At 37.4% G+C, this 26,875-nt stretch overlaps 1 protein-coding gene across 4 annotated transcripts; it reads left to right on the top strand.

Moving 5' to 3' along the window:
- Positions 1-953: 953 nt before the first annotated feature.
- Positions 954-25,690, top strand: LOC149846678 (LRR receptor kinase SERK2-like). Of its 4 annotated transcripts, none has more exons than XM_089998118.1 (12): positions 954-1,065; positions 2,245-2,383; positions 13,868-14,000; positions 14,209-14,280; positions 21,058-21,201; positions 21,302-21,373; positions 21,536-21,601; positions 21,801-21,871; positions 22,009-22,083; positions 22,787-23,128; positions 23,848-24,242; positions 25,206-25,690. In XM_089998118.1, exons 2-12 carry the CDS (start codon positions 2,317-2,319, stop codon positions 25,518-25,520), a joined length of 1,752 nt encoding a protein of 583 aa, XP_089854244.1. In that variant the 5' UTR covers positions 954-1,065; positions 2,245-2,316; the 3' UTR covers positions 25,521-25,690. The 4 variants fall into 4 exon arrangements, with proteins under 4 accessions (XP_089854244.1, XP_089854243.1, XP_089854240.1 ...); XM_089998117.1 differs by having other exon boundaries at positions 22,009-22,152; positions 25,212-25,690; XM_089998114.1 differs by having other exon boundaries at positions 22,009-22,152.
- The last annotated feature ends 1,185 nt before the right edge of the window (positions 25,691-26,875 follow it).

The raw sequence follows: 26,875 nt of genomic DNA, 5'->3' as shown, positions 1-26,875 counted from the left end.
GTTTTCTTTTAACTTATGGAATAATGTTGTCAACATGTCATGATTAATAAGTTAGCCAATCTTATAAGTAATTTTGAGAGGGGGAGAGAAAGCACGTATACGTAACCCGTTTGGACTGTGCCACAATTCATGTAACCCTCTCAACTCCTTCCATGCCCTTCTCCCAAACTGAGCCTTAACTTTTAGAATATTGCACATGCATGTTTAGACAAAGATGTTGCTACGGATGGAGCTATAGGGGATAGTGTGAATTGATTGATAAAAGCTGTCTGTTCTTATGTTACTTCATTCATATATAAGTAAGAGTGAAAGACATCTTTGACAATCAATCATATAGTGGATAGATGCATATCCACATTTAAGTGGAGTGAGGCATAAATTATTGGCTAGTGCTTGCTGATCAGTTTGGACCCAAAACCCCCATGGGATCCATCCTCACATGTCTCGTACATACAATACCACGACGGAAACGGGATTCAAACTAGAAAGATCCGTCTTTTATAGGGAGTTTTTATCGGATTCCAGCGTCCACACCAGGAACCGAGTCCAGAGTCCAGAGTCGCGACGGAGACCAAGAAATGGACGTCCGGATCCGCACGGGTTGCGGGGCGAGTCAAGTGTCGTGGACTGGTGAGAGTAAAAGAGTCCGAACTCCAAATTCCAACCCAAAACTACTTAATGGTTACGAATAGAAGAAGCGGTCCATTTTAAATCTTGCCACGTACAGACCCAGCTCATTTTCTACCTAAACATTTAAAAACATTTTCTTAAATGACAAAAGTGAGAAACTCTTGCAAACACGTGGACAATATAAAACGTCTCCTTAATCTTTAGATTGATTAATCTGTTGCCAATTAATTTCTCCACCAACAGATTCGTCCTTTTCCCGCTTTTTTAATTATTTATCGAGCGAGATGCCGCCGGGTTCCCCGCTTCCTCCTCCTCCGCCGCCGCTTCCGAGGAAGCGAGAGAGACGGAGAGTGTTGGGTTTCTGCTCTCGAGAGCTTCCCCTTGTATCGAATCTTTGCCGCGTTTTTCTCGATCTAGGGTTTCCTTCCACACTCAGTGAGTGCTTGTTCCCTGGAATCGCTTCCTCTTCTCTTTTTTACCTTCCTTTTTCCTTTCGTTTCTTGTGGAGTGGAGAGTGTTTTCTTTTTCGATTCCCGCTCCTTTTGATGCATTTTTCTCTCGTCTAGGGATTTTTGTTTGTTGGCGAGTTGTGCTCTGCTCTCTTTGAATTGTTGGTGTTGTTGTCGGTTCTTTTCTCTCGGTGTTTCGGTGGGTTTCTTCCTTGTTGGGAGTTTTCCTTGTGTAGGATGTTCATGCTGAAGTGATGATTTTCCTTTTCTTTTCTTTTTTCTCTTGGTTGTCCAGTGGATTTTTTTATAAATGCTTTTTTGTGAACTTGGGAGTTTTTTGGGTGCGTTTGTTTGCACTTTGCAGTAATTCTTTGGGTGTGAATGCTTATTCCTTAGAGGAGATGCTTATTCTCTTTTTTTCTTCTTATTTTTCCCTTTCCTTAAAGTAAGTTCTTGTCTTGTGGAAATATGAAGCTGAATTCCTTCGGATGTAATTGGTGTGGAAATTTGTATCTATTTTTGTTTTTTGTTTTTTGGAATTATTGTGATGGTTCACTCGTGAAAAGATCTATGACGCCGAATTGCTTTTTGGGGTTTTTAATTTTTTGTGGTGAATGTTCCTTATATATATAAACTTTTTTTGATGAATGGAATTGTTTAGGTGATATTAGATTTGTACTGATTCAGACCATGGATGGTTTTCTGTTTTTCTAGAAAAAGTCGTAGCAATTAAAGTGTCATTTACTGCTTGAAAATTAGTAGACGTGATGGGATGGTAGAATGATAGATAGTGGAAGCGGCTTGTGGTGCAACACAAACAACACTACTTTGCAGAACTGGCCATGCAAATACTGTTGACCATCTCGTTTTGCTCTTTTGGGTCAAATGAATAGTTTGAGAAAATCTCTCTGCGGATTTAGGGTGGCTTCTTTGATGTTCCAAATCTATTAAGGTCATTGCTCATATTCATTCATTTTGTTTTTGTTGATTTTGTGTTGTGTCCTCTGTGACTGTGATGAATTAACACGTACATAGTGCATGTTGGACATAAGCTTCTCTTCTTACATCCACCGGTAATCTTGTAACTGAATGCCACCTGCTTCTGTAGATTGTTTTCTGTTTTTGATTTTATTATCCTCGCTGATTAGAAAACATTTATTTGTAGAAGATGGTATACGATCAATGACGTATCCCATTGCAAGGGATTCATTGTTCTCATCATATACTCTCCACAAAAATGGGGTGGGTTTATGTATTCTTCGGTTTGATGTTTTTGTGGTCGCAAGCAAGATCTAATTCTGAAGGTATATGCTTTCATCTGCTCTTGTGCTTATCAATATTTGAACATACTTTTGCTTTCATGATTTATTAGGTTTCCTGCGTACTGTGCTTCTTATAGTTCTAAGATTAGAGACACCAAAAAACTTTATCTATAGGTACCTTTTGATACAAAAAGAAAATAAATTATTTTTTCAAAATTTTTCCTCTTCCAAATCATGTACACTGTAATAAAGTAAATTTTTGTAGTGCAAGCCCCTTTCCTGCTGCATCGTCTATGTGATAGGCAATTGTAATGTCAACCTCATCCATTTCAAGCCACAGCTCCTTATCTCGATGATTGAATCTACTCTCTGTGATCCATTCGTCATGTTCATCTTTTGTATTTTTACTCCAACAAGATTGATGTGACATTGTGTTCCTCCTAATCTGCTTATGCCTAAAGTTTAAATTAGTTTTATAAACACCATAAATTACTCATGATAAGCACCAAAACCACTTTTTAATCTGCATTTGATTCTTATTGTATATACCAGTTAATGGCTTCCTTTGAGTGAACTATGTGTTTTCTTCCATACTGTACTGTCACTGTCTCACTGATATGTCATTCACACAACTTGTAAATTTATGTTCACAATTCAGAATAAAATATCAACCAAGTATTTCTCATAAAATCTGATTAAATAATCTCTATTTTTGCTCAAATCGTTGGGAAACTATATATCAGCATATAATGTTGCTTTTCCTTTCTGAGCTATCATTATTAGTATTTGCTTTTTAGTGTTAGGTAGCTTATGTAATGAAATATGCGGAAGAATCCAAGAATGCTAAAGCATTCACTATGTCCCACACGGACAAATGCAACAAGCATAAGAGAGGAAATCCACTAAGGGATATACGAAAGGCCTTATAAAAAGGCTACACACATGAAAAATAATATCACTATTATTGAAGAGGAGCTCTCAAGAGCAATGCAACATACAAGGGGGGTTCCCCCTATTTATAAGAAAAGGAGACCAAAGGGGCTCCCAATAGAGTCGTTGGGAGCCCCCAACGGTCACAATTGTGACAGTTGGGGGCCCCAACGATTCCATTGTGGGGCCCCTTTTCGGTATCCAAAAAAGCATTTAAAAAATAAAAAACAAAAATTAAAAAACAGTGAAATAAAAGAAACAAAACAAGTACCCCTATTGGGTACTTGTGAAAAGACCATAATACCCCTATCGGGTATTATGGTGAATATACATCTATATATATATATAGATGTATTATTACATATGTTTTAACACCCCCCTCAAACTTTACGGGGGAATGACCGAAAGTTTGCCAAGAAGGAACAAGAAGCGAGGAGCAGGCAGGGCTTTGGTGAAGAAACTGCAAGTTGATATTCTGAAGTGACATATGGCAGTGTAACTGTCCCACGAAGATATTCATCACGTACATAATGACAGTCCATTTCAATATGTTTAGTCCTCTCATGGAAAGTGTGGTTGCTGGCAATGTAGATGGCACTTTTGTTGTCGCAACAAAGCTTCGAAGCACCGGTAATTTCGACTCCCATATCTTGAAGAAGACTTCGAAGCCACACCAGCTCCATTGTAGTAGTTGCCATAGCCCTGTATTCTGCTTCAGTAGAAGACAATGAGACTTTCTGCTGTTTCTTGCACCTCCAAGCAATTAGCGAATCTCTTAGGAAAACACAAAAGCCAGTAGTTGAGATTCGATCATTTGGGTTTCTTCCCCAGTCAGCATCAGTATAAGCTAGTAAATCTAAGGAAGAGATTGAGGATAGGAATAGCCCTTTAGTCAAAGTATTTTTAATATATCGAATGATCCGGAGCACAGCACTCATATGCACAGATGTAGGAGCATGCTGAAATTGGCTTGCAGAGTGCACAGCATGAGCAATATCCGGCCTGGTGATAGTCAGATAGGTGAGGGAGCCTATGAGTTGCCTGTAGGGCGTAGGATCTGTAATGAAATATGCGGAAAAGCAAAGAGTGCACTAAGCACTTACAACATTTACTAATGAACAAACAAAGAGGGGCTAATACCCAACCCACAAGAGACAACACAACATAAAAATATAAATGCCTCTTATTGAAAGAGAGAGAGCTCTCAAGAGTAAGAAATACAAGAGGGGAGCACCCCTATTTATACACAAGAGAAGGAGAGGGAGAGGGCCAAGAGGCCTTAAAAGGAGAGCCACCTAGGGGGCTCCCCATGTAGTCGTTGGGAGCCCCCAACGGTCACTAATGTGACCGTTGGAGGCCCCATCGACTACATGGTGGGGCCCCTTTTGAGTGAGCAAAAAACAAAAAATAAAAAATACATTTTACAAAAAAAATAAAGAGAAAAATAAACTAAGAAAAACAAGTACCCCTATCGGGTACTTGTGAAATGACAGAAATACCCCTATCGGGTATTATATATATATAAATATATATATATATATATATATATATATATATATATATATATGAATTACATATATTTTAACACCCTCCCTCAAGCTTTACGGGGATATAACCGAAAGCTTGTTAAGGAGAAACAAAAACCGAGGAGCCGCAAGAGCCTTAGTGAAGAAGTCCGCCAACTGGTACTCTGATGTGACGTAAGGTAGTGCTATAGTTCCTCTTAGGAATTCATCCCGAACGTAATGGCAGTCCATCTCAATATGTTTAGTACGCTCATGGAAGGTGTGATTGCTTGCAATATAGATTGCGCTTTTGTTGTCACAACACATCTTCGAAGGAGTAGAGATGACAATGCCCATATCACTGAGGAGGCTTCTTAGCCACACAAGTTCCATGGTTGTAGTGGCCATAGCACGATATTCTGCTTCCGTCGAGGTCAATGATACTTTGTGTTGCTTCTTGCATCTCCACGAAATCATAGTCACCTAAGAAAACACAAAAACCGGTAGTTGAGACACGGTCATTGAGATTTCCTCCCCAATCTGCATCAGTATAAGCAATTAAATCAAGTGATGAGGCAGAAGAAAGAAAAACTCCCTTAGTTATGGTATTTTTGATATATCTGACAATCCTTAAGACTGCACTCATGTGCACGGTTGTAGGTGCATGTTGAAACTGACTGACAGAGTGGACAGCATGAGCAATGTCTGGCCGTGTGATGGATAGGTAGGTTAGAGACCCAACAAGTTGCCGGTAGGGAGTAGGATCCTCGAGAGGTGTTCCATCTTCCAACCTTAATTTTGCATTGATGACTTCTGGGGTTTCTGTCTTCTTGTCATCGGAGATACCCGATTTGGAACAGATGTCAGCAGCAAGTTTCATCTGAGAGAGAATGTACCCTCGAGGAGAGTACGCCACTTCAATTCCTAAAAAATATCTTAAGAAACCAAGGTCAGACATATCAAAATTTTCTTTCAAAACCTTTTTAATATCATTAATGCCTTGCTCATCACTTCCTGTGATGATCATATCATCAACATAAAGTAGTAAAATAACTACAGAAGACCCTGCACTTTTCACAAACAAAGCAGTGTCAGTATAACATGAACGAAAATTTAAACTTGTCATTACATTACTAAATCTATCATGCCAAGCCTTTGGAGCTTGTTTTAAACCATATAATGCCTTTTTAAGTTTAAGAATTTTATTTTTACCAATACATACTCCTGGTGGGGGATCCATGTAAACTTCTTCATTTAATTCGCCATTTAGGAATGCATTCTTAACATCAAGTTGATAGATAGGCCATTTCTTTACAGACGCAATAGCAATAAGAGTCCTAACACTAGTCATTCTAGCAACAGGTGCGAAGGTTTCTTCATAATCTATACCATATTCCTGAGCATATCCTTTAGCTACTAATCGTGCTTTATAGCGTTCTAATGAACCATCACTCTTGGTTTTAATTTTGAAGACCCATCTACATCCTATTGATTTCTTTCCAGTGGGTAACGAAGTTATTTCCCAAGTTTTTGCTTTTTCAACGGCACTAAGCTCTAAGTTCATGGCTTCAACCCATTGGGGAATATTTTTGGCCTCATTATAGTGTGAAGGTTCATGAAATGAATGTAATGCAATTAGACATGCTCTATATCTAGGAGTTAGGGACTCATAGGAAACAAACCTATTTGGAGGATTGGAGATCCGACTGGATCTCCTTAAAGATGTTTCTTCAATGTCGGATCCTTGAGAGTATTATTCTAAGGCACTTATCTGAGTTTGTTGACCACGCCTAACATATGTTTGGATTGGTCTATTATTCTCATCTACAACATTATCAAGAGGGATTTCCTCTAGGTCATTCAAAGACTCATTAGAGATTTCCTCTTCTTGAGGAGTCTCATCTTCTTGAGATAGAAGATCAAATAAAAAAGTATATCCACTTTCATCAATATCTTTAGTTTTCACAAAACCATTTTCATTTTCCAAAAATGTTACATCTTTGGATACATAGAGTTTGTTATTTTTCAAGTCAAAACATCTAAAACCCTTTTGATTTTCTCCATAACCCAAGAAAACGCATTCAATAGCTTTAGGAGATAATTTGTCCCGTTTATGAGTAAGGACAAAACATTTACATCCAAAAACTCTTAATCTATTGAAGTCAGGTGTTCTTTCAAATAGTTTTTCGTATGGAGATGTATTTTGTAAGGATGAAGATATCATTCTATTTATTAAATAAGTTGAGGTTAAGGCCGCTTCGGCCCAAAAATTCTTTGGAATTTCTTTGGAAATAAGGAGTGTCCTAGTGGTTTCCATGATATGTCTATGCTTTCTTTCGGCCAAGCCGTTTTGTTGAGGAGTCCTAGGACACGATCTTTGATGACAAATCCCATTTATTTCTAAATAGTTTTGAAATTCATTTGATAAATATTCTCCACCCGAATCGGATCTAAGAGTAGAGATATTACTTGAAAATTGATTTTTAACTATCATATGAAATTTTTTAAAAAACTCAAAGACTTCGGATTTTAAATTGAGAAAGTAGATCCATACATACCTAGTATAGTCATCGATGAAAGTGACATAATAGGAGTACCCTCCTTTAGACATGACAGGGGAAGGACCCCAAACGTCCGAATGGACTAACTCAAAAGGTCTTTTGGATACAAAAGTCCGGTTTGGAAAAGGAGTAGATTTCATTTTGCCAAAAATACAATTCTTGCACACAAAATGTTTCTCATTACAAAATTTCTTTCCAAATGGAAAGGAGTACATTTTTGAGAAACTTGGATGTCCAAGTCTTTGATGCCAAATATCAATATTTTTATCTTGGACATGGTTACAAAAAGAGTTAATGGGGAGTTTCAAGTTGCTCATGTAATAGAGATCTCCCCTTCTATGGCCTTGCCCAATCAGCTTCCCGGACTGGAGATCCTGTATAGAGCAATCCTTAGTTGAGAAGGAGATTTTACATCCATGATCGCATATTTGAGCAACAGAGAGGAGATTTAAATTAAGTTGAGGTACAACTCTCACGTTTGGCACAAAGAAGTCTTTTGAAAAGTTTAAGGTTCCAAGACTTTTAACTTGTAAAGATGTACCATCGGCAGTTGAAACATAGGAGTTTTTAAAGTTATTACATAAATCGGAAAGCTCATTTTCAAGGGGGGTCATATGAAAGGAAGCTCCAGAGTCAAGGATCCAAGACGACATACCTGGAGGAGAGGAGGAAGCTACGGCGGCACCCGAAGTTGATGGAATCTTGAGTAGAGTTTGTAGTGCCTCCGATAGTTGAGCAAGAGAAAAAGAGTCCGTTCCTTTGATTGCTTCCTCTTTCTTTTGAGTAGCTTCTTCAACGGAAGCAACTTTATTTTTTGGTGCTTCATTCAACTTAGGGCAATTAGGTCTTATATGACCCGGTTCTTGACAATGATGGCAAATGGCTTTTCTGTAGTTGCCATTATAGTTATTTTGTCTTCCAAAATGTGGAGGTTTGTAGGTTTTCATATGGTTGCCGGGTTTGGATACGGCCAAGACATCATTTCCTCCTTTAATCATGCCAAGACGGGTTTCTTCTTGGCATATTTCGGCTATGGCATCTTCCAAGGGAAGAGGTTTTGATCTATGTAGGAGGGAGGATCTCACTTGTTCATATTCGGGCCTAAGCCCATGTAAAAATTGGGAAAAGTGTTCTTTTTCCATTTGTTCTCTCCTTAATTCCACATCTATACTAGAAACCCATTTTGGTTCTAGTAAGGATAGCTCATCCCATAGAGGGCCAAGAGTGCTAAAGTAATCCCTAACACTCATTTCTCCTTGCTTGATAGTCCGGATTTTTTCTTGAAGAAAGAATTGACGAGCAAGGTCTTTTTGTAAAAACATACCTTTCATGAAGAACCATGCTTCATTTGCCATCCTAAATTTGGCAATGTTGGCGCAAATCTTGAGCTCCACATTATTCATGAACCAAGCAAGAATCTTGGCATGCTTACTCTCCCAATCTTCTATTTTAGATTGGTGATCTTCAATGGCCTTTATGCGGGCATCTCCTTCAAGAGCTTTTTCTTGATCGCCTTCCATCTTAGTTAGTTGGAGTTGTGGTTCCGGAATGGTGCCCATAACGTATCCCCAAAGCTTTTTCCCTTTGAGGTTGTTTTCCATGGCGGCGGCCCACATCATGTAGTTGGAACCATTGAGCTTGAAGGAGAGATCAATCTTTTGTTCTCCTTCCATAACAACCACTTACAAGAGAATATCAAGGAGAGAGAAACAAAGAAAACAAATATAGCTACACCACTAGCTATATTAAAAGGAAGAGCATACACAAGGCTCTGATACCATGTAATGAAATATGCGGAAAAGCAAAGAGTGCACTAAGCACTTACAACATTTACTAATGAACAAACAAAGAGGGGCTAATACCCAACCCACAAGAGACAACACAACATAAAAATATAAATGCCTCTTATTGAAAGAGAGAGAGCTCTCAAGAGTAAGAAATACAAGAGGGGAGCACCCCTATTTATACACAAGAGAAGGAGAGGGAGAGGGCCAAGAGGCCTTAAAAGGAGAGCCACCTAGGGGGCTCCCCATGTAGTCGTTGGGAGCCCCCAACGGTCACTAATGTGACCGTTGGAGGCCCCATCGACTACATGGTGGGGCCCCTTTTGAGTGAGCAAAAAACAAAAAATAAAAAATACATTTTACAAAAAAAATAAAGAGAAAAATAAACTAAGAAAAACAAGTACCCCTATCGGGTACTTGTGAAATGACAGAGATACCCCTATCGGGTATTATATATATATATATATATATATATATATATATATATATATATGAATTACATATATTTTAACAGGATCATCCAACAGAACTCCATCCTCCAGTCATAGTTTAGCATTGATAACCTCGAGAGTCTCCACCTTTTTATCATCTGAAATCCCAGATTTGGAACATATGTCTGCAGCAAGCTTCATCTGTGACAATATATACCCTCGAGGAGAGTATGCAACTTCTATACCAAGAAAGTACCTGAGAAAACCCAGATCAGACATATCAAAATTATGTTTTAACATATTTTTAACTTTAAGAATACCACTTTCATCATTGCCAGTGATGATCATATCATAAACATAAAGCAGAAGGATGATGATACTATTACCTGCACGTTTAACAAAAAGAGCTGTGTCAGTATAACATGAGCGAAATCCCAATTGTAACATGATAGCACTAAATCTATCATACCAAGCCTTAGGGGCTTGTTTAAGACCATATAAAGCTTTTAATAACCGAAGGGTTTGACCTTGGTTAACACTGATTCCCGGCGGAGGGTCCATATATACTTCTTCATTCAACTGACCATTAAGAAATGTATTTTTAACATCTAATTGGAATATAGGCCATTTCTTAGATGATGATACCGCAATTAAAGTTCTAACGCTTGTCATGCGAGCCACGGGAGCAAAAGTCTCCTCATAATCGATGCCATACTCTTGTGAGTATCCCTTATCAACTAATCTAGCTTTATAACGTTCTAGGGAACCATCACTTTTTGTTTTGACTTTGTAGACCCATCGACATCCTATAGCTTTCTTATTTGGAGGAAGGTGAACTATTTCCCAAGTTTTAGCTTTATTTAAAGCATCTAGTTCAACTTTCATTGCTTCAACCCAATGAGGTATACTTTTTGCTTGATTATAATGGGAAGGTTCATAGTAAGAATGCAAGGCTATTAGACAAGCTCTATAGTTAGGTGAGAGAGTTTCATATGAGACAAACCTATTAGGTCGAATTGATTCTCTAGAAGAACGCCTAAGGGAGGTCTCTTCTAGGGGTTCATTAAGCCGCAAGAATTTTTCTAAAGCACTAATAGGTTGGGCTTCCTCACGCCGAGTGTATACTTGGAGATTGTCACCATTAGTTGGTGATACATCATTATCATGAGAATCATGAGTATTTTCTAAAACTTCCGGATGACTCAAAGAGTCATCATTTGAATCTTCTAAAAGATCATTAATAAACATATAATCAATTTCATTTGGTTTTTCTAATATTTCAAATCCATTTTCATCTTCTAAAAAGGTCACATCTTTGGAGACAAATAATTTATTGTTTTTATGGTCAAAGCATCTATAGCCCTTTTGATTTTCACCATATCCTAAAAATACACATTCTATTGCTTTAGGTGGCAATTTATCTCTTTTATGTAAAAGAACAAAGCATTTACACCCAAAAATTCGAAGACGATTGTAGTCGGGTGTCATATTAAAAAGTTTTTCATAAGGAGAGATATTGTTCAATTTTGAAGATGACATCCTATTGATTAAATAGGTGGAGGTTAACACGGCTTCGGCCCAAAAATTTTTAGGAATATTTTTAGAAATGAGTAAGGATCTAGTGGTTTCCAAAATATGCCTATGTTTTCTTTCCGCTAGACCGTTTTGTTGAGGAGTTTTTGGGCAAGATTTTTGATGACAAATGCCATGTTGTTTTAGATATGATTGAAAATCATTTGATAAGTACTCTCCACCCGAATCGGATCTAAGAATGGATATTTGACTTTGAAATTGATTTTGAACTTTTGCATGGAATTCTTTAAAGAAGTTAAAAACTTCCGATTTAAAGTTAAGAAAATAAATCCATACATATCTAGTATAATCATCAATAAAAGTAACATAATACGAATAACCACCTTTAGATAGAACCGGAGATGGCCCCCAAACATCGGAATGCACCAATTCAAAAGGTCTTGTTGTCACAAAGGTTCTAATAGGAAAAGGAGTAGACTTCATTTTGCCAAAAATGCAATCTTTGCAATTGATATCTTTTTCTTTACAAAACTTGTGTCCAACAGGAAAAAGATACATTTTAGAGTAACTTGGATGTCCAAGCCTTTTATGCCAAGTTTCAATATTTTTGTCTTGGACATAAGTACAAAATGAGGTATTTGGAAGCATTAAGTTATCCATAAAATAAAGGTCTCCCTTCCTATGGCCTTGCCCAATCCGCTTCCCGGACCGGAGATCCTGCACAAAGCACCCTTGGGATGAGAAAGATATTTCACATCCATGGTCGGCTATTTGAGAAACGGAAAAGAGGTTAAGATTTAATTTTGAAACTATTCTAACTTTTGGAACAAGGAAATTTTGAACATTTTTAGAATCAAGAGTTCCAACACCATTTATTTTGAGAAAAGTTCCATCGGCCGTAGAGACACAAGACATTTTTGAATTGGTGTGCACATTGGTTAATGCATTTTCATGAGCGGTCATGTGAAAAGAAGCTCCGGAATCTAAAATCCAAGAGTACGTACCGGGAGGTGATGATGAGGCAATGGCGGCACCGGAGGTAGAAGAAGTAGCCTTTAGAATTTGTTGGAGAGCCAAGGAAATTTGTCCAAGAGTATCTTTGAGATCCCCGTTCTTGCCGTCATCTTCTTTGGTGGATGATTCTTCAACGGAAGCCACCTTTGGCTTGAATGCTCCATTTAGCTTTGAGCAAACAGGTTTAATATGCCCCGACTCATAACAATGATGACATATAATCATTTTTCTTCCACCACTCCCTTGCTTACCAAAATGAGGTGGTTTGTATGTTTTGACATGCTTGTCGGGTTTAGATACGACAAGAACTTCATCAATGCTTTTACCCATATTATGCCTAGTCTCTTCTTGAGTAATCTCGGCAATAGCCTCTTCTAAGGGAGGAAACGTAGATCTATGGAGAAGTGAGGATCTAACTTGTTCAAATTCAGGACGAAGCCCAAATAAAAATTGAAACAATCTATCTTGTTCCATTTGTTTTTGTCTTAGTACCACATCCTCCATAGACACCCATTTAGGCTCTAAAAGAGCCAATTCACACAAAGGATTTAAAGCACTATAATAGTCTTGTATGCTCATGTCACCTTGTTTTGTGGTTCTCACTTTTTCTTGCAAAAAATAAGCTCTTGCAAGATCCTTTTGGGTAAACATACCCTTCATAAAAAACCAAGCTTCATTTGCCCGGCGGAGTTTTGCAATATTTGCACATACCTTAAGTTCAACATTATTCATAAACCATGCTAGGATTTTTGCATGGTTACTCTCCCAATCTTCCATTTGATGATGATAATCTTCAATAGCCTTGAGACGAGCATCGCCTTCAAGTGCTTTCTCTTGATCTTCTTCCATCTTTGTGAGCTTAAGTTGGGGTTCCGGAATGGTCCCCATTACATAACCCCAAAGCTTCTTGCCTTTCAGATTATTCTCCATTGCGGATGCCCACATCATGTAATTTTTCCCATTGAGCTTGAATGATAGATCGATCTTGACTTCCATTGCTACAAAATGGAGGTGTGAGAAGAAAAGGAAGTAGAGAGATACACGATTTTACCTTAGAAGATCGTATGGCTCTGATACCGTGTAATGAAATATGCGGAAGAATCCAAGAATGCTAAAGCATTCACTATGTCCCACACGGACAAATGCAACAAGCATAAGAGAGGAAATCCACTAAGGGATATACGAAAGGCCTTATAAAAAGGCTACACACATGAAAAATAATATCACTATTATTGAAGAGGAGCTCTCAAGAGCAATGCAACATACAAGGGGGGTTCCCCCTATTTATAAGAAAAGGAGACCAAAGGGGCTCCCAATAGAGTCGTTGGGAGCCCCCAACGGTCACAATTGTGACCGTTGGGGGCCCCAACGATTCCATTGTGGGGCCCCTTTTCGGTATCCAAAAAAGCATTTAAAAAACAAAAAACAAAAATTAAAAAACAGTGAAATAAAAGAAACAAAACAAGTACCCCTATTGGGTACTTGTGAAAAGACCATAATACCCCTATCGGGTATTATGGTGAATATACATCTATATTTGTATATATAGATGTATTATTACATATGTTTTAACAGCTTACTTGCCATTTAGGGGATAAGCTATCTTGTTACTTTGCCTTCTTGCTATTTTTTTTTTATAATGACAAAACTCCTTGGCCATGACTACTTGAAACAAGATGTGTTATATGATTGGTTTTCACCTGCATTCTTGAAGGTTTTGTTGCACTTTTTCTAGCATTTCAATACTTGATCTTCCTTGTGTTTGCAGGAGATGCATTATTTGCATTGAAGAATTCTCTGAATGCCACTTCTGGTCAGCTAAAAGATTGGAATCCATTTCTAGTTAACCCGTGTACTTGGTCCTTCATTTCTTGTGATGTGAACAATAGTGTAACTTCAGTGTAATTTCCTTCGACTTGTGATGCTTCCTTTTTTATTTCTAAATAAGGGTGAAGTCTATTCTTACATTGAGTTTGTTCAGTAATGTCAATTTTGTTGTTGAGTGTCAGGTAGAAACTTTCCAGCTTGTTTTGCTCATGATATTCAAAGTTTTGACCCTTCTGTTTCTTTTTCCCCTGTTTTTTGCTTTTTTAACATTCTTGTCAACAGAATTTTGCCCTCCATAGGGTTTTCAGGAACTTTGTCACCCGGAGTTGGAGCTTTGCAGTCCCTTACTGCTTTGTAAGTCTCATTCATTTGATAGTCACTTAGTTGGAAATTAACCTTATGAGTTACAAGATTGCTGTATAAAGTTTCTTTGTTGTTGAGTTCCTTTTAGTTAGCAAGAACCGGAGATGATCTTGAACCAAATATCGCTCTAGATTGCTATTGCTGTTATTTTATGTTATATGCATTTTAGCAGAAGAGGAAATTGGGAACTGCCATTACAGATATGTCCTTTGGTCTAGAGCCAAGGATGCTTTTAAGCACTTCCTTAAGTTCTTTGCATGTAACATTCGTTGAATTGCCATGGCTGTATTTAGATATGTTAAATATAGGAAGTACACATCACATTTTTGAAAAGATTTCCATAAAATTAAATAAAAATCTATCTTCATAATCCTCTACAAAAATGAATTTGAAATATTCCTATAGTGTCAGCTAATAAAAACATGTTGAAATTTGGTAAAAACATCAAATGTGGATTGGTTGACTGTGTGAAAATCTCTACAAAAAGAGATTGTGTGTAACACCTCAATACAAGAAATACAAAGAGTGCACAAAGGCACAAAGGATAACACTCACAAGTGCACGAAGGCACGGATACACATGCACAACAGCATGAAACAAAATGAACTTCAATTCATAAGTTCCCAAGAGGGGCTTTACAATATTGCATATGCACTCACAAAAAAGAATATGTTTACAAGGGCCACTAAGGCCTATTTATAATGCAAAAAGAAGCCACAGGTGCAGCTCAATATGACTGTTGGAGCTGCACCCAACGGGGCAGCTCCAACAGCTATATGGAGCTGTCCCTTTCACAACAGTCAAAAAGAAAAAAAAGTATAAAAAGCAAAAGTAAATAAAAAAAGAAAAAGTAAAAATGTTAGCTCATTAGGGTGGCTGACACCTATTGAGTAAAAGGACTGAAATACCCCTGATGGGTATTTCAGTTTACAGTTAAAAAAGACATAATATTTTAACACTCCCCCTCAAACTTAGGGTGTCACGACCGAAAGTTTGCCAAGAAGGAAGTTAAATCTTGGAGAACACAACGCCTTAGTGAAGAAGTCTGCCAGTTGATATTCTGATGTAACATAAGGAAGGTCAATGGTTTTTCTTAAATATTCTTCACGAACATAGTGGCAGTCCATCTCGATATGCTTCGTGCGCTCATGAAATGCGTGATTTTTGGCAATGTAGATTGCACTTGTATTATCACAACATAATTTTGTGGGCCCTTGAACTTGAATATTTATATCTTCCAACAAGTTGCGAATCCAAACAATCTCCATGGTAGTAGATGCCATGGCTCTATACTCAGCTTCGGTGGATGAAAGCGATACTTTTTGCTGCTTCTTGCATCTCCAAGAGATTAATGATTCACCTAAAAAAATACAGAAACCAGTGGTGGAGTGACGATTATTTGTGTCACCTCCCTAATCAGAGTCAGTATAAGCAATTAAACTTAATTCAGACGTAGAAGATAGAAATACTCCCTTGTTTACTGTACCCTTTATGTATCTGATGATGCGAAGGATGGCGCTCATATGGACTGTAGTAGGTGCATGTTGAAATTGACTAGCAACATGTACTGCATGAGAAATATCAGGCCTGGTAATGCTGAGATACGTTAGGGATCCAACCAGTTGCCGGTAAGGTGTGGGATCTTTTAAGAGAATCCCATCATCAATCTTCATCTTCGAACCTACTATTTCAGGAGTTTCGCAGACCTTGTCATCTGTGATTCCTGATCTATCAAGAATCTCACAAGCAAGTTTAGTTTGAGACAAAAAATAGCCTCTCTGAGAATAGGCAACCTCAATTCCCAAAAAATATGTCAGAAATCCTAAGTCTGACATTTCAAATTTTGAAGTCAAAATAGATTTAATGCTCTTGATTCCTTTGATATCATCACCTGTTATTAACATATCATCAACATATAACAATAATATAACAATCCCTGCATTAAATTTCTTAACAAACAATGCAGTGTCAGTATAACATGAAGTGAAACCATTTTCAGTCATTACATTGTTAAACCTATCGTGCCAAGCCTTGGGTGCTTGTTTCAGTCCATAAAGAGCTTTACGAAGACGAAGAACTTTATTTTTAGGGATTTCCATACCAGGTGGAGCATCCATGTAAACTTCTTCATTAAGATCTCCATTTAAAAAGGCATTTTTGACATCCATTTGGTAAATATTCCATTTTCGAATTGAAGCAATGGTGATAAGACATCTGACAGTAACCATACGAGCTACTGGAGCAAATGTCTCTTCATAGTCAATCCCATATTCTTGGCTGTACCCTTTAGCTACAAGACGAGCCTTATACCTTTCAAGAGAACCATCACTCTTAGTCTTGACCTTGAACACCCATCGACATCCTATAGTTTTCTTGCCATTGGGAAGAGATTGAAATTCCCAAGTGTTAGCTTTTTTAAGAGCTTTGAGTTCACTATCCATGGCTTCTCTCCATTCAGTACATTGTTTGGCTTCTTCAAAATTTTTTGGTTCAAAATAAGAGTGAATGACACTTAAACAAGCTCGATATTTAGGAGAGAAAGAATCAAAAGATACGAATCTAGAGGGAGTCCTTCTAGTTCTTTCAGTTCTCCTAGGATGAGAATCATGAGTGAAAATAGTCTCACTAGGTTCACTATATAGTTCAATAGCACTCCTAAAGGTGCCTCTATTTATATGCGAATAAGTGATGGGTTCTCTAGATACATTTTCTTCTTGAGGGGTAGAAGGGTTAGAGTTATTGTTGATCACAACCATTTCATTTTCACTATTATATATTGATTCATCATCACTAGAGATATCATCATCCTTAGATAAAAGGTCAAAAAGAAAGGAGTAATCGGCATTTTCTAAACGAGATTCATTTTTTTCAAAACCACTATCATTTTCCAAAAAAGTTACATTCCTTGAAACATATAATTTATCATTCTTAGAGTCATAACATCGAAATCCTTTTTGAGTTTCTGAATAGCCAAGGAAAGCACAAGGAATGGCTTTTGGTGAGAGTTTATCATTTTTATCGGTAAGAACAAAGTACTTACAACAAAAAACTCTCAACCTATTATAATCAAGTTCTTTTTCATATAGAATCTCAAAGGGAGAAATTTTATCTAAATTTTTGGATGGAAGTCGGTTGATAAGATAGATGGAAGCAAGAGCCGCTTCGGCCCAAAAATTTTTAGGAATATTTTGGGAAATGAGAAGGGTTCTAGTGGTTTCAATGATATGCCTATGCTTTCTTTCGGCCAAACCATTTTGTTGTGGGGTCTTAGGACACGATCTTTGATGAACAATGCCACAATCCTCAAGATATTTCTTAAACTCATTAGAGAGATATTCACCTCCGGAATCGGTCTTAAATATCTTTAAATTACTATTAAATTGATTTTTAATCATCATATGATATGTTTTAAAACATGAAAAAACTTCATGCTTATGTTTGAGAAAATGTATCCAACAATATCGTGAGAAATCATCTACAAAAATCACATAGCAAGCAAAACCACCTTTGGATATGACAGGTACCGGTCCCCAAACATCCGAGTGAATAATTTCAAAAGGTTTAGTACTAAGTATAGTTCTTGGTTCAAAAGGTATACTTCTCATTTTTCCAAGAATACAATCATTACAAGATAAAGTATTTTTACAAAGATCTTTAACAAAATGTAGATATGATAACTTGGTAATGTTGGGATGACCAAGTCTCTTGTGCCAAACATTTATGTCTTTATGTTGGGCCACATTACAAAAGGTGTTTTTAGGAATTTGAAGAAAGTCCACATAGTACAAGTCTCCTTTCCTAGAGCCTTCCCCAATCAATCTCCCGGACCGGTGATCCTGTATTAAACATTTATTAGATGAGAATTGAATGTTACACCCAAGGTCCGTGAGTTGAGAAACGGAAAGCAAGTTTAAATTTAATTTTGGTATAAGTCTAATTTTTGGAATAAAGAAGTTTTGGGTTTTAAAATTTCCAATTCCCTTAATTTCTAGAGAAGTACCATCCGCGGTCGAAACAAAAGAAGGTGGCACATTTTTAGAATACTCGGAAAGAGATGAAATGTTTGGGGTCATATGAAAGGATGCACTCGAATCTAAGAGCCAAGAAGTTTTACCTAGAGGAGAAGAGGTGGATACGGCGGCACCGGAAATAGCTCCCTTTAGAAGAGGTTGAAGAGCCTCCACAATTTGATTGAGAGATAGAGCTTCTTTTGAAGATTCCTCTTTAAATGGTTGAGATGTAGTTGCCATTGCTAGAAGTTTCTTCAATTTTGGGCAAACCGGTTTGATATGACCCGGTTCTTTGCAAAAGTGACACGAGATTTTGCTATAATCTCTTCTTCCTCCTTGATTTTGATTCTTAAAATGAGGAGGTCTATATGTTCTTAAATTGTTACCGGGTCTAGAAACGGCATTAACACCATCACATTCTTCTTGATTTGTGGACATTGCAAGCACACTAGGATTTTGCTTGCTAATGCCCATACGGGTTTCCTCTCCACTTAATTTAGTTAAGACATCTTCAAGAGAATGAGAGGTAAAAGAGGATAGGAGAGAAGATCTTATTTGCTCAAACTCGGGCCTTAGCCCATTCAAAAAATTGAAGAATCGGTCTTCTTCTAATTGCTTATGACGAAGCTCTATGGCTTCTCCACTCCACTTGGGTTCAAGCATGGCAAGCTCATCCCAAATTGAAGAGAATTCCGCAAAATACTCTCTTATAGACATATCACCTTGAACAAGAGTTAACGCTCTCTTTTGAAGATAATACTTATGGGATAAGTCCCTAGAAGTATACATCTTTTCAAGATACTCCCACGCTTGAGAAGCCTTTTTAAACTTTATAATGTTGGCATTAATCCTTGTCTCAACGGAAGAGAAAATCCAAGACAAGATCTTAAAATTCTTCATTTCCCATTGCTCATGTTTCTTACTATATTCCTCAAGAGCATTAGTTCTTTCATCTCCCTCAAGGATTTTGATTTCTCCTTCTTTAACCAAAGTAATTTTAGGCTCGGGTTCCGGAATCGAGCCTTGAATGTAACCCCAAAGCCCTTTCCCTTTGATGTGAGCTTCCATATTTCCGGCCCACACATGATAATTTGAGCCATTTAGCTTGAAACCAAGAGAAAAATGGGAGTCTTTCTCACCCATTAGAGAGGAAAGAAGAAAGAAAAGAATACGTACCACAATAAGATTTTAAATCTTTCTTGTTGTAGTAATCTTCTAAAATATTGAATGAAGAAGAGCCTCCACTCCAATCACCAAAAAGTTGAAGGCACGTTTTTCGAGGCACTTGATATTGAGAACAATCACACCAATTTCTTTCTCCAAACAACCTTGCTCTGATACCATGTGAAAATCTCTACAAAAAGAGATTGTGTGTAACACCTCAATACAAGAAATACAAAGAGTGCACAAAGGCACAAAGGAGAACACTCACAAGTGCACGAAGGCACGGATACACATGCACAACAGCATGAAACAAAATGAACTTCAATTCATAAGTTCCCAAGAGGGGCTTTACAATATTGCATATGCACTCACAAAAAAGAATATGTTTACAAGGGCCACTAAGGCCTATTTATAATGCAAAAAGAAGCCACAGGTGCAGCTCAATATGACTGTTGGAGCTGCACCCAACGGTCACATTTGTGACTGTTGGGGCAGCTCCAACAGCTATATGGAGCTGTCCCTTTCACAACAGTCAAAAAGAAAAAAAAGTATAAAAAGCAAAAGTAAATAAAAAAAAGAAAAAGTAAATAAAAAAAAGAAAAAGTAAAAATGTTAGCTCATTAGGGTGGCTGACACCTATTGAGTAAAAGGACTGAAATACCCCTGATGGGTATTTCAGTTTACAGTTAAAAAAGACATAATATTTTAACAGACTGCATATAGGGCTGCACAAGTCAAGCCGAAACTGAGCCCTGATGTTTTAGCTTGTATTGGTACACTGGAGAAGAGGTGGTCATGGGATTTGAACCTGTAACCTCGCATTTGAAAGGAATTCAGTAATTGTTAAGGATTTTTTTCTATTAAATGCTTATAAGTTATAATATATGATATATGTCCTAAACGTAACATCTTAAATGAACTCATAAACAAGGTTACTAAACTTTTGATGAGCCTATGTTTGTTATTGAGCTCAGATCATGTGGCTGTTATTATGAATCTAAAATCACTTTTCTGTTTCTTTAGCACATGATTGTGGCACTGAACCATGAATACCTCATTGTGGTATACTCTTGATTTACTTAGATCTAATCTCCAAAAGTGAAAATTAGTGTTTGAGTCACGTTTGACTCGTTCTATTTATTATTCCCATGCATTCAAATTGGCTCCAACATGATGTTTTTAAACCATGCTTAGAGTTGATTCTCCCATGAGCTATATATGTGCTCATTCTCCGTTTCTGTGGCTAGAAGGTGGGTGGGAGAATGGGAGCTTGCTTTGCAGATATAAGTCAAGATTGGTGATGTTATTTGTTGCTTACATGGTTGAACGTTCAGGAATGCGTAGGAAACATTATCAGTATTTGCAATTGGTTTTCCTCTATAATTCCCAAAAGTGATGTAGCATAACATTACATAGCTACTTTTCTTGCAATATTGTTTTCCATTACTGAATCCACTTAACGAACTAACATCCTCATGGGTAATTGTCTTCTGCTTTTTCTGCATTCATTTTTTCACTTTCATATGTATGCAGTTTTCTGCATGATTATGCCTTCAGGAAACATTGATAGTTTTGTTCTGGTTTTATCATGCAGTTCAGTGCAAGGTAACAACATTACGGGTGAGATATCAAATGAGTTTGGGAAATTATTGAATTTGACACGTTTAGATTTGTCAAATAACCAGTTGTCTGGCCAAATACCAAGATTGCTTGGGAACCTTACAAAGCTTCAATATTTGTATGTTACTGTATTTCTTCCCACTTCTGACATTTTGGATGTCCGACATTGAATGAGTCTGAATGGTCTTCTGATATTATTTTATGATTATCATGGGCAGGATTTTGAGTGGAAACAACCTTGTAGGAAGCATTCCTGAGTCTCTTTCATATATTCCAAATCTGGTAGAGATGTAAGTAGTTATTATTCTTGTTAGAAATAAAGAATGGCTGGTGCATAAATTTAGAAATCTACATGCTGCTTATTTTTTGATATAGTATCTGAGAAAACAATCTTTTAGTGATGCTCTTCCTCAATAAGCATTTGACAGCATGCAATTTAATTATCTTTGCAGCCAGCTTGCTTTCAATAACCTCAGTGGTCGCATACCTGATGGATTATTTCGAGTTTCCACATACAAGTACGTCTCACTTATTCTTCTTCTCATCATTTTAATTCTGCTGTCTGACACATGGGGGCCTGTGTTGCACGATTGCCTAGGAATCCTTCAATAATAGGCACTTGTTATAATCTGTTGTGAATGGTTTTGGTTGTTATGGATCCATGAAGCATTAAACTTGCCTGACAGCTTACATCCTGGTTTGTGTTCCTTGTTTCAGTTTTACAGGAAACAGGTTAAATTGCGGTTCTGGTTATCCAAACCTTTGTGCATCCTCTATTCCTGATTCTGGTAACTAGAGACATATGTCCACTGCTAGATTTCAAGAAGCTGTCACTTTGCACACACAAATTTCTAATATCGCTTAAAGTATTAAAATCATTTTCCTTTCTTGAAAATAAGGAAACATATTCTTTTTTACTTAATAGGAAATTCAAAGAAATCGAAAGCTGGAATTGAAATTGGCAGTATTGGAAGTGTTTTGGCCATTGCTTCATGTGGAGGTGTGTTTTTCCTTTGGTGGAAAGGTCGCCGTAAAGTCTATAAACGTGAAGTTTTCATTGATGTGTCAGGTTTGCATATTATAATTATATCTCATTTCTTCATATGCAACCTATATCCATGGATGCTTAAGTTTTACTCTAATAAACTTTTCTCACAATACTTGATTTCTTGGAATCTCTCTAATTTTTTTTTTTTTTGAGATTTTGTTCCAGCAGTTTACTTTATATGTTCAATGAATTCCTCCCAAAAAAAGTTCATTGAATTCCTGGCATGATTGCAGTATGTGGATATTTTATTCATAGCAAGATTTGTTTGTGCACTTCTGCTGTTGATGATAAAAAGTCATTGTAAGAATCATGAAGTTTAACCTTATTGAGAATCTGGGAAATCCCATGTGGAGCATATTTTATGGTAAAGGAGTTGAAGATTGTGCCCTGCAGCACATTGGCATGTTGTGAGTGTATTGCTCACAATCTGTCTTGTTTGCAGAAGATGTATAGTGGATCCATTGGGTTTCCATCTTCTTTGAGCTGTTGGTAAAGGAGTTTCTCTTATTTCTGGGGGAGGATGATACAAAACTGTGATTATTCAATATCTACCAGCTGTATGCCGTCTCTTGTTTGAATGCTCAGATTTTGTTCTCGTATTTGCATTTACCACATGGGTGTGTGTGTCTTCCATTTAACTGTTTGCAATTCTCAGGTGAAGATGATCGTAGGATTGCATTTGGGCAGCTGAAGAGGTTTTCTTGGCGTGAACTGCAACTGGCTACAGATAACTTCAGTGAGAAGAATGTACTTGGGCAGGGAGGGTTCGGAAAGGTTTATAAAGGTGTCCTTGGTGATGGGACAAAGATAGCTGTGAAGCGCCTGACCGATCATCAAAGTCCTGGTGGAGAGATTGCATTCTTGCGAGAAGTTGAAATGATCAGTGTAGCAGTCCACCGTCACCTTTTGAGGTTAATTGGATTCTGTACAACACCATCAGAGCGACTTCTAGTCTATCCTTTCATGGCAAACCTTAGTGTGGCATATTGCTTACGAGGTATTGTCCCTTACAAACAACTAGAGAAAAGGAGATTAATATTTTTTGTTTGACACACTATTAAATACTATTAGAGTTTGATTTACAATTTCACTTTCACTATGCAAGTGTTACTGTTTATAATTTATATGCTTGCATTAGCATTTATACACTATCCTAAAAGTCTCTGTTGAAATAGGAAGGCTATCATGCCAATGCAAGTGCTTTCATGAAAGATATGCATCAGGCTGAATGAAATCATTGTGGGGACTCAAGTCTCCTCCCTCTAGCTTTTGTCTTTGATATCAGATCTAACAGGTTGGCTTCACCTTCATAACTATGTAATACACACCCTCAACCATTTTGCTTTTCTGTTCACCAAACTTTCCATAATGTGCTCTTTATCCTATAGAATCTTATTTGCTTCTAAATTTTTTTATTAATGAAGACCATTTTGTGAACTAAATGTAAGAAGAATAGCTCCTTCATATGCAATCTGTGCTGAGTTTACAACATGATCACATGTTGGAAGCATTCAGCAACAAGGACTTAATCTGTAACTGATAGGGGGACTAGCTGAAATTACTTATGAGTTGCTTGAGAGTCAGCATAAGTTGAATTCATATTGAGCTCCATATCGCCATGTTCAATGTGATGTGTCTTTCTGAATTTATGAAAGCAGAATATCTGTCCAGTTCTTTTTCTTTAAAGAGGTTTGTGTATTGTTTATTCCAATTCAGAGGTTAAGCCTGGTGATAAGGTTTTGGACTGGCCAACTCGAAAACGAATTGCTTTAGGCACTGCTCGTGGACTGGAGTATCTTCATGATCACTGCAATCCTAAGATTATCCATCGTGATGTTAAAGCTGCTAATGTTCTACTCGATGAAGATTTTGAGGCTGTTGTTGGGGACTTTGGCCTTGCAAAGTTGGTTGATGTAAGAAAGACTGATGTGACAACTCAAGTTCGTGGGACCATGGGCCACATAGCTCCTGAATACCTTTCCACTGGAAAATCATCTGAAAGAACTGATGTTTTTGGTTATGGGATTATGCTACTAGAACTTGTTACAGGACAACGTGCAATAGATTTTTCACGCCTTGAAGAAGAAGATGATGTCTTATTGCTTGATCATGTAAGTCCTTTGAATCGTCAACTTCCCATTCATGCATAGGCAAACACATGTTTGCACGTGTAAATCATCTAGGCATATGCTAAGTTAGTGAACGCCTAGTGGTGTTTGGACATGGTTTGCTTTTCTCCGTCATCTGAAATGTTGAGCATGTCACTATTTATCTTCATGATATGAATGGTTCGCGACCAAAACCTGAAATAATAATTTGCAAAAAAAGCTTTCCTGATGGTTAAATGACCACTAACTCGTTGAGAATTTCAGACCCATCATTTGTCTTTGGTGAGACTTTACTGAGATCTAAAATTGATCTTTCTATATAGCTTACAGGGAAAACCAAAAACTAACCTATCCCTTATTGAGGTATCATTCACCTTTTCTATTCGTCTTAGCTGATGTTTAAGCATTTACGGTGATAAGTTTTTATAGTGGTGTGACTGTTGGAAATTCATAGAATAGAAGATGAAAAAACTAAATTTGATCAAATTTCATAAAAGGAAAAGCAGAGATTTATTCAATTGATCTCTAGGACATTAACGTATTCATTTCTCTAAATAAAGTCAATAAATCTTGTGGAGAAGAGTAGAACTGTTTAAATTTAGTAAATCTAGAAATCAGATCTTCTGATTCTGTGCAGACACTAGTTTTGCAGCAATAAAAGAAATTTCATTACAGTGGTTTGCTGAATAGCTCTGGCTGCAGCTAACTATTACTTTTCTTTAGGATCAAGTTGAAAGCATCTAATAGTGTTTGGACTATACTTTCAAAATATGGGTGTGTGGGCATTTTGCTTGGCAGTCTGTGAGAGATGGCCGCAGAACCATGAAATTATGAGGCCAATGCATATTTTTGGACTCTTGCATATTTCTTTTTCAAGTTACATGATCTACACTCTAGTTTTTTGGGGGCAAGGAGTTTATTTGTAAAGGTTAAGGTTACTAATTGATGGACATTCTGCTTGAAAAGGTGAAGAAGTTAGAAAGGGAGAAAAGATTGGATGCAATTGTTGATCAGAATTTGAAGCAGAACTATGGCAACCAAGAAGTGGAGATGATGATACAGGTTGCATTGCTTTGTACTCAAGCATCACCAGAGGATCGTCCCAAGATGGCAGAAGTGGTTCGCATGTTGGAAGGAGAAGGCTTGGCGGAAAGGTGGGAGGAGTGGCAGCACGTTGAAGATACTCGTCGGCAGGAGTACGAGCGATTACAGAGAAGATTTGACTGGGGCGAAGATTCAGTGTATAACCAGGATGCTATTGAATTGTCTGGTGGAAGGTAACCGGCTGAACTAAATGCTAATAGCTTGTCAGCCAATTCTTTAAATCTAATGTTTGTAGATGCGTGCTGTTCTTTTAGCTTACCCGGCTTTGTACATTTCTGTGAGTGTACTATGTTATCTATTCTTGCCAATATATCAGGTGGGCTGTCTTGACAGTTCCATCTTGATTTCCATGCATGGCTGCTCATATTCTACATGAAAATGGAATTTCTGATGTTTCATTTTCTGCATTTGGTGTCATCATCTTGAACGTGTGTGTGCGCTCATGCAAGGTTGGGTGGGGTGGGGGGGGGGGGGGGGTGCCTGTGTGTGGTGAATGAAAGGTCATATCAGATCTATATGTAGATCGGTAGCTCGTGTAGGTCTAGTTCAATATGGGGTAGGCTAGGATATATGGATGTTTGATGTAGTAAGCTGGATGTGGCTATTGATCTGGTTCTTGTAAATATTAAAGAAGAAGAAGAATGGAACATGTAACTGTATTTGACTCGTACTTCTATTGTAAATGCAAGATGTAAGAAGGTGAAATAGGGGCTGATGTAGATGTACCTGACCTACAACCAAATGGTATCACTATCCACATGAAATCCGTTCCTCATCCCCCTATGTCATCCCTATCATACCCCTCCTTGAGATTTAATTGGTGCAAGTTGTTTTGATCAAATCAGACTCCACAGATGTGATATACATAGTTCATTTAGTAAAGATCAAAATTTAAATCACTAAAATCTAACTTGTGTGTTGGATTTTTTGGCAATTAAAAAATCAACGGTTGACAAAACACAATTTTTTTATTTAATGTCATTTTTTTTCGCTGAAAAAATACAATCCAAGGGCCAATTCTTATTAAATCGACCATTTTTAATCCATCTATAGGGTCAGATTTGATCTAAATAACATGCAATGTTGGGAAAACCATACATTGCATGTCTCCAATTCGTACCATGGTTTTGAAAAACAATCTGCAACATGATTTAACTTTTCTCAGATTTTTGTACACTCAAAAAAAAAAATCTGCCACGATGGCCTTCTGCCGACTCTGGCCATTATTTTTCCCCTTCCATAATCCTTTTTTTACCTGGAGTGTGAATTTGGTTCTGGTCCGATTGGATCTTGCAGTGAAGTTCTGGATCTGGTTGATTTGTGAACCTCTGTGGTATGGGACCCGCTTTAAATTGGTAAAACTGCTGATTTTCATGTGGAAAAGATAAAATGGGTTGGGTTCAACTAGATTCCAGCTAGGATACAACCATGTTTGCTGATCTGGATCTGAATAGACCCAAACATGTTTATTTCAGTTCCGACCCATATTCAGATTTGTACTACCCAGATCTGATAGTTTGGGTTGGTTTGCA

The sequence above is a fragment of the Nuphar pumila genome, chromosome 2 (genome assembly GCF_984573655.1).
Source record: "Nuphar pumila chromosome 2, dmNupPumi1.hap1.1, whole genome shotgun sequence".
Taxonomy (NCBI): Eukaryota; Viridiplantae; Streptophyta; class Magnoliopsida; order Nymphaeales; family Nymphaeaceae; genus Nuphar; species Nuphar pumila.
Note: the sequence above shows the minus strand (reverse complement) of the source record. Positions and strands in the feature narration are given on the sequence as shown.